This window comes from Rattus norvegicus, chromosome 3, assembly GCF_021556685.1.
Source record: "Rattus norvegicus strain SHRSP/BbbUtx chromosome 3, alternate assembly SHRSP_T2T, whole genome shotgun sequence".
NCBI lineage: Eukaryota > Metazoa > Chordata > Mammalia > Rodentia > Muridae > Rattus > Rattus norvegicus.
The window spans coordinates 137,281,516-137,290,304 of record NC_141536.1 but is presented as its reverse complement, the minus strand read 5'-3'; the positions used below and the strand labels follow the sequence as shown (position 1 = coordinate 137,290,304).

The 8,789-nt window shown below is 37.1% G+C and overlaps 1 protein-coding gene across 4 annotated transcripts; it reads left to right on the top strand.

Moving 5' to 3' along the window:
- On the top strand, window positions 1-6,278 carry LOC120101465 (cystatin-S-like). 4 transcript variants are annotated; one of them, XM_087654968.1, is made up of 4 exons: window positions 1-253; window positions 1,119-1,399; window positions 4,699-4,812; window positions 5,867-6,278. In XM_087654968.1, exons 2-4 carry the CDS (start codon window positions 1,172-1,174, stop codon window positions 5,948-5,950), a joined length of 426 nt encoding a protein of 141 aa, XP_087511094.1. In that variant the 5' UTR covers window positions 1-253; window positions 1,119-1,171; the 3' UTR covers window positions 5,951-6,278. The 4 variants fall into 4 exon arrangements, with proteins under 4 accessions (XP_087511094.1, XP_087511096.1, XP_087511093.1 ...); XM_087654970.1 differs by having other exon boundaries at window positions 25-257; XM_087654967.1 differs by having other exon boundaries at window positions 243-499.
- The last annotated feature ends 2,511 nt before the right edge of the window (window positions 6,279-8,789 follow it).

The following is an 8,789-nucleotide window of genomic DNA, read 5'->3' as shown; positions in this document are numbered from 1 at the left end:
GTGTCTGTGCTTTTCTGTGTGGATGCACGCATGCAGCTTTCTCTCTCTCTCTCTCTCTCTCTCTCTCTCTCTCTCTCTCTCTCTCTCTCTCTTCCTCTCTGTGTGTGTGTGTGTGTGTGTGTTTGCATGGGTGTGTATGTGTGTGTGTATATTGTGTGTGAGTGTGTGTGTGTGTGTGTGTGTGTGTGTGTGTGAGAGAGAGAGAGAGAGAGAGTAAAATTACCTGAGAGCCCAGAAGCACTGATTCCACTTAGTAGGTTATTAAACTTTTTCTACTATATCTGGATTATCAGTAATTATATGCTGATTTCAGGAAGAACATTAAGATTTTTGACCTCTGAGATATGACTCCAGCCATGTGGCACTTTTCCTTATGTATCTAATTCCTCTCTAATTAAACAGCCACAAGATATGTGACAAATGGTTATTTCCTGTCCTGGCCCTCTGACGAAAGAGTGTAAGCCAGAAAGCTACCTTCAAGAAGCTTCCTCTAATAAATGTAATGACTGCTGTTAATGGGATGTGGAAACAAATCCACTTATATTTTTATAAATCACAGGTTGTTTCAGAAGTTTTGTCTCAGAAGAGGGCATTACTGAATGAGACTATTACTCTTGAAATAAAAACTTTCCATGAATACTTGTTTAATTTGAGCTTGGATGATACTGTTCTGTCAGGATCAGAAAGCCAATGAGTTTCTGGACCACAAAGTGTTCAGGTTAGATCTTTAAGTAATGTGGAAGCCAGAGAAGAGTGATAAATTTGGTGAAGCAAGAAAACCAACCAACTAAACCTAAAAGAATGAAGAATAAGATTTGTGGAGAAAGCTAGGGTGAAGAGATAATCTGGAACTTTCGGAGCATAAGAAATAGGTGAAATAGAGAGGTGATGGAGATGTATGGAATGGGAAGATGTGGCCCAGAATAAGAGAGAAGAGGATTAAGTTCTGGTACCGTTTAGGAAGAATCACAAGAGAGAAAATAAATAGTAAAAAGGAGAAATAGTAAAAGGAGGGAAAAGGTGAAAAAACATACGGTAGTGGAAAGGAGCTAATGTAAACTAAGAACAGAGAATAAAAGGATAATGCATTTGAAGTCTGTACCCACTACCTGATCCAGGTTCACTGCAGTTCCTCTTCTAACGTTGGATCGAAATCCATTTCGAGAAGAACATGGCCTACTTGCTCCATGCTCGACTGTTTCTGCTGACCACCTTCATGCTAGTTCTGAACCTGTGCACTTACCCTGTGATGAGTCACATTCCGGGTGGCATAGAGAAATCTAGCATGGAAGACGAAGGGGCCAGAGAATCACTGAACTTTGCTGTCAGCCAGTACAATGAAAACAACAGTGACTTGTACCTGAGCCGTGTGTTGGAAGTGAAGAATGTCCAAAAGCAGGTATGTTGTCCTTCATTGAGAAGGCCTGAATTATAGAGGGACAGGTATGTCTGTTTACTCCATCTAGCATTCTCGCCAACGTATTGCTGTCGGGTTCTAAGTCAGTCTGCTTTGTATCTGGTGAGTTGACTTGAACATATTGGCAATATTCACATGTTATGTACTTCATTATGTCTTTTAATGAGATATGTTCTGTCCTCTGAAAGTACATGTAGGTTAGTTTACCCAAATTGCAATAACTTGTTTTACTCCTTTGAAATGTAAGAGTATGATGCCAGTGTGTGCATGTCTGTTTCTTGCTAAACTTCTCCAACACACAAGAACAGTGGCTCTTCAGCAGATCTGGGAAAATCTTATTATTGTTAGTCTTCTTAAGGCTATAAATATTGCAAACACATAAATAAGTGACCACAAAAATATATTCTCACCACAAGTAGAATTACTTCTTGATATTTTTAGTATTTTATACAATTCATACGTTGTTTACGATATTAAACAATATAAGAACTTTTACAACTATAGCACAGGGGCTCTAATTCAATCCAGCATATATTTTTACTATTATATTTGATTGTCTTTAATCCAGATTCCTCCAATAGCTCAAAGATATGCATATCTGGGTTCACAATATCTACATGTATTGTTAGCAAACTCTGTATTTTTTCCATCATGTAAAAATGCAATCTTTTATACATTTTAAAAGATTTTACAGATAAATGAAGAAACTGTTTGTACAAAGATTTCTCATATAGAGAATCACTCAGTACCCATGATCCATTACTAGCCACTCTCAGAATGGCTTTAGGACCTCACAAATTTCTTTTGTCTGAACTTCCTTTCCTTAAAGATTTGCAGAGCTGTGTGTATAAACACTTGCACCCATCATGGTGATAAGCCTATATTTTTCCACTGCATTAAGGGATTGGTACCCTAATAGGATATTACTGAGTATGATATATCTGTTTGAATGATGAAAACCCAATGATTTTCCATACAGAAATGTAAAAGAGGCTTTCATTTATCATAAAGAATAAGTATATAGGCAAAAGACTATTTCTTTTGGCGTCTTCAGGTTGAAAGACAATGATGACTTAGATCCTATATGAGTCATTATAGTAGGAGTACCACTACACTTGAGGACTTTAGCTTCTTTTTCTCATGATTAACTTTGACTGTCCCAGGTATTGCCTTCAGAAAATTGTTCCTCTTCCACTTGTTCTGATATTTTGATCATAGTCTGGATTGCCTTCTCAATACTTGTGTATAGGAACATAGGGGAATCTACTTGAAGATAGCACAATGGAGAGGGCTGAAAAGAGATTGTTGCAAGAATAATCAGGGGTCAATAACCCATACTAGTGGATGTTAAGCCATAGGGTCAACATTCAAACAAGGAGAATATATAATTAGCAGTCCATCATATTTAAAAAAAAAAACTTCGAAATCTAAAATCTAACTGAAACCATCTCCCAAGCACATGGTAGATGTTACTAGTATAAGTACAAACACACCAGTGAGTTATGATGCATCTAGGGAGAAACCTCTATTCTTCTTGCCCTTAATATTAATGATATAAAGAATAACCCAGTTATTCCCGTCTACAGCACTTTCATATGGACTCACATTTTCCTGTTCAGTCCTTAGTTATTTTATAAGAGTTCATAAAAGGAAACTAAATTGAGATCCTCTAGATTGCCAACGTAATTTTAATGAGAGTTAGATAAGTGAGTATTAAGGAAATTTCCCATTGGATTATGTAATTGCCTTCAGCAGATCATTGTGGATCCTGAGTCTCTTGAAAACTCTCTCATTATCCATGATTGAAACTTTAAATGATGAAATTAATGAGTGGTCATGAGAGTTAAGTGGTCTGGATACTTAAATAAAATGTTACTGAGACCAACTTCTCTCACCTCATGTGTTCGCTTGAACCTTTCTTCCATGCTAGTTTTTGGTTTTCGGTCAATATTTTGTTAATTTCTTGGTTCTCTAGATACTCTTTCATGCATAATGGACTGGAAACTATGAAAATCTGACTTTTAAATTAAAAATATCTACATAAACATCTTTATGCAGGCATATTATGACAACTACTAGAGAATCATAGAACATTGGACACTGAATAGAGAAGATGAATCTCATTTAATTAATATGAAGCTTAATGGTATATCAGGCATGTGATTCACTTAAGGGTTCATGTGGTTCTTAACACTTTGCCTTCTTTCCACATTTGCTTCTCTAGAAATCTGTCTGGATGATTCAGGGATTCTATGTGGGAAAAATATACAAACTAATTAAATAAATGATAAAAATCATACATGAAAATTCAACACTCAAACACATAGCTATTAATAGTTGTACTTTAAGGGAAGACAGTGTAAAAGTATATGTCTTTTGTCGTGAGACATTGTTTAAGTGAAGCACCCCATGTCTTTATGTCCCTGCCGGGAAGAGTTGGAATAAAAGGAAAGAATGGATTTCTTCCTCTCACAATGATTCAGTGAGTGCCCAGACACCACTCACTGGAACAAACCTACTTCTTCTTCTCTGGCTAGTCTCAAGTTAATCCTGTAGTTTAGCCTCCAGATATCACTGGTCCTCTGATCAGCCTTGAATTGATGGATACAATTTTTTAAAGATGTATTTATTTTATTTACATGAGTATACTATTGCTACCTTCACACTCACCAGTAAAGGGCACATGATCAGTTACTGATGGATGTCTGCTACCCTGTGGTTGTTGGGAATTGAAATCAGAACCTCTGGAAGAGCAATCAGTGCTCATTTTTTTTCTTTTTTTTATTGGAGTTATTTCCTTTTTCAATAATATTTTAGTTATTTATTTACATTTAAAATATTTTCCCTTTCCCAGTTTCCTGTCCATAAGACACCTATCTCCACCTCTTCCCCTTCTTCTATAAGGCTGTTCCCCGCCCCATTCACACTCACTTGTCTCTCTCCCTGACAATCCATTACACTGGGGGTCAAACCTTGGCACGAACAAGGGCTTCTCCTTCCATTGTTGCCCAGCAAGAACAGCCTCTGCTACATATATTATTGGTGGTATAGGTGAATCCATTTATAGATTTTTGGTTTATTCTCTGGAAACTCTAATTGGTAGACATTGTTGTTCTCATGGGGTGATATTGCACCCTTACCTGCTGGTTCCTCTGAGCCACATAATTTTCCAAAGTATTAGAAACACTCTTCTCTCTGTGTTCTGATTCACTTACTGGAATTTAAAGGAGCTCATATGAAGTTCATTTCAATGTAAAAGTGAATCTCTAATTTATCCTTAGGTGGTGGGTGGAACCAAATTTTTCTTTGATGTGATCCTAGTCAAAACAAACTGTTTGAAGACCCAGGCTGACTTGACCAACTGTTCTGCCAAGGACCAGGCTGGTCAGCAGGAGGTAAGGCTATAACAATTTTGTGAAAGAAGATGTATGTACAACCTTGTGATTTAGGGAAAGTGCATTTGGGATGATATATATTCACAAGGAAGTATTTGCAAATAGAGGAGAAAACGTGTTTGTGTGTGTGTGTGTGTGTGTGTGTGTGTTTGTGTGTGTGTCTGTGTGTGTGTGTGTGTTGTTCAAAGTGTCTGGAATTTTCTTAGTCAAAAGTTCAAAGATACATAGGTGATAAAGGTAATATATATATATATATATATATATATATATATATATGTGTGTGTGTGTGTGTGTGTGTGTGTGTGTGTGTGTGTGTGTGGTGTGTGTAAATGTAGTGTACTTAGTTTAGAATACATCTAGGAAGTATTGACAGTATAAACAGCACAGGGGGAACAGGTATCTGTACATATAAATAATTTGAGTTTCCAAGTATGTTAAAATGTGAATTATGTGCTCCGAGACCACTGTAGTGTGGCTTAGTTAAAATGGAGGTGGTAGTAATAGTTTCCATTGTTGTGAAGAGATGTTTACACTTCCAACAAAGCTTCTGTCCACATTTCTCTCAATGAAAATCAGCCCATTGGTGCTGTCTTAACACACAATTCTGGCTTAAGCCTTGGGAGTTGTGCTTTGGAGATACAGGGCATTTGAGTACATTGGCAATACTTCCTGCCAATTTCCCTACTATGAAGCTTTCAGAAATTTCTATTTCCCATATCCTAGGATGTACCCTGTCTGGAAGTGAGAGGGTCCTGTGTAGAGAATGTAACCTTCTGAGATGATTGAAGGAGTCATAGAATTATCCTTAAGGGGATGCTTTGACAAGAAAAAAAGTAGGGAATGCTTGTGACCCTTAACGGTAGACACTTGTCATATGGTAGATGGACATCATTATGCTGTCTATCACCAGGCACTTCTTAAGAAGGCTGAGTGCCGTATACTTGGGAGAGGTTGGTTTTTCATTCACCAGCCAATTTTTCTCAAACAGTTCTAGTATCAAATTTCATCCTACCATTACTAAGCACTAATCAACCTTCTTTGTTTACTTTTCTAGCATGAATTCTGCTCTTTTGAGGTATATGACGCCCCCTGGGAAAATGATATGGCCTTGATAAGCTCCAGCTGTCACAATATATAACTTAATGTCAAGTGGGGCAGTGCAGGGTGCAGATGTCTCTGCCATTGCCTCATCAATCCAGTGGATGACATATCCTTTATGAATGCTTACCAGTACCAACATCTGCAGTTGATTAGACTGCTGAGAATATAGCGCCCAAGTATCTTTCCCTTTATCTTTTTTTCTGAAAATGCCCACATTTGCTTGTCCTTTTCTTGCTCAATAAAATGTTCAAGAGCTATTTTTGTGTGACTGCAGCCTCAGAGTCTCTAACTTTATTAAATAGGAAAGATCCAAATGAGGGTCACATCCACATGTGTAGAGCAAATAAAGGTCTTATAACACTGATATTTTCCAAAATGTTGAGATGATAAAGAAAGTGAAGTGAGTAAAAGATTAATTTTTCTGACGAAGTGGCTCCTAGCAGCGAGGCAGTCCTCATGTACGCTTCCATAAGTGCTTTGGCTTAGTCCCTGTGCATGTCACAATGGCAGTGAAATACACAGGACATGCTGGACTTCATTTTCAGGGTCTGCCACACGGTATATATTGAGCTGCTGTGAAGCAATAGGTCATGATTTCTATGGCAGGAAAATGTCATCTGAAATTGGACATTTAGCTTTCCCTTGTTTGAGGGGCTTCAGGCCTTCAAAATTCCAGGACTCTTTGGTCCCAGTTTTTGTGGCATCCGGGCACCATTGTGAGTCATATAAGGACCAAGAATGGAGTCATGGGATCGCACAATGAGGATAGTCTCTAGCATGGAGACATGGTTTGGAGTTCTCAGTTTGTTAATTGGTTATTGTCTTTAGTTTGGAGCACGTAGGATGGGTTCTGTCAGAAAAAGCTTTCTATATATTAAAAAGAGATAGAAGGTGTTTTCTTCTTTGTGTACATTGCTCTATGAGTAATATTCATTAGTAAATCTCCACCCAGACTCCAAAAAGGGTCGGGCATAAAACTACCTGTATTTATACATGTATTCACCTTTGATGTAACTTGTTGAAAGAGAGAAATGATAGGATGATCATAGTCCTTGTCTGCTCTGGTGTAGCATTAGAAATTACGTGCAGGGTAAACACTGAAGTTATATTCTATCACAAATTAGTCCTCACAATATGAAATTGGCGTTTCCAAAGTGCGATTTAAATGAATGCCAGGCCAGGGTACTGTATCTAGCAAAACTCTCAATTAACATAGATGGAGAAACCAAGATATTCCATGACAAAACTAAATTTACACACTATCTTTCTCCAAATCCAGCAAAGGATAATAAAGGGGAAAACCCAACAGAAGGAGGCAAGCTATAACCTAGAAAAAGCAAGAAACTAATCATCTCAGCAACAAAACAAAGAAAAGAAAAGCACTCAAACATAATCTCACATCCAAATATGAATATAACTGGAAGAAATAATCACTTTTCCTTGTTATCTCTCAACATCAATGGTCTCAACTCCACAATAAAAAGACGTAGAGTAACAAACAGGATACCCAACGAGGACACTGACTACAGGAAAAACATTTCAGAGAAAAAGACAGCCACTAACTCAGAGTGAAAGGCTGAAAAACAACTTTCCAAGCAAATGGGCAGAAGAAGCAAGCCGGAGTAGCCATTCAAATATCGAATAAAATCGATTTTCAATAAAAGTTATCAAAAAAGATAAGGTAGGACAATTTATATTCATGAAACAAAAAATCCACCAAAGTGGACTCTCAATCCTATCTATGCTCCAAATAAAAGGGCAACTACATACATTATAGAAATCTTGCTAAAGTTCAAAGAACACATTGCACCTCACACAATGATAGTAGGAGTTTTCAAAAACCCACTCTCATCAATGGACAGATCATGGAAAATGAAATTAAACAGAGATGTAGACAGATTAAGAGAAGTTATGAACAGAATGGACTTAACAGATATTTAAAGAACATTCTATCCTAATGCAAAAGGATATACATTCTTCTCAGCCTCATGGTACTTTCTCCAAAATTGACCATATAATTTGTCATAAAACAGCCCTCAACAGATTCAGAAAGACAGAAATAATCCCATGAGTCCTATCAGACCACCATGGGTTAAAGCTGGTCTTCAAAAACAATACAGGAAGAAAGCATACATATACATGGAAGTTGAACAATGCTCTACACAATGATAACCTGGTCAAGGAAGAAATAAAAAAAGAAATTAAAGACTTCTTAGAATTTAATGAAAATGAACGTACAACATACACAAACTTATGTGACAGAGTGAAAGTTGTGCTAAAAGGAAAATTCAAACCTCTGAGTGCCTGCAGAAAGAAACAGGAGAGAGCATATGTCACCAGCTTGACAGCACACCTAAAAGCTCTAGAACAAAAAGAAACAAATACACCCAGGAGGAGTAGAAGGCAAGAAATAATCAATCTCAGAGGTTAAATCAACCAAGTAGAAACAAAAAGGACAATAAAAAGAATCAACAGAACCAAAAGTTGTTTCTTTGAGAAAAGCAATAAGATAGATAAACCCTTACCCAGACTAAAGAGAGGACACAGAGAGTGTGTCCAAATTAACAAAATCAGAAATGAAAAGGGAGACATAACTACAGAATGAGAGGAAAATCAAAAAAATCATCAGATACTACTACAAAGCCTATATTCAACAAAACTTGAAAATCTGCAGGAAATGGACAATTTCCTAGACAGATACCAGCTACCTAAGTTAAATCATGGAAAGATAACCATTTAAACAACCCCATAACTCCTAAAAAAATAGAAACAGTCATTAAAAGCCTCCCAACCAAAAAGAGCCCAATTGCAGATGGGTTCAGTGCAGAATTCTATCAGGCCTTCAAACAAGACCTCTACTGAGACTTTCCAAACTA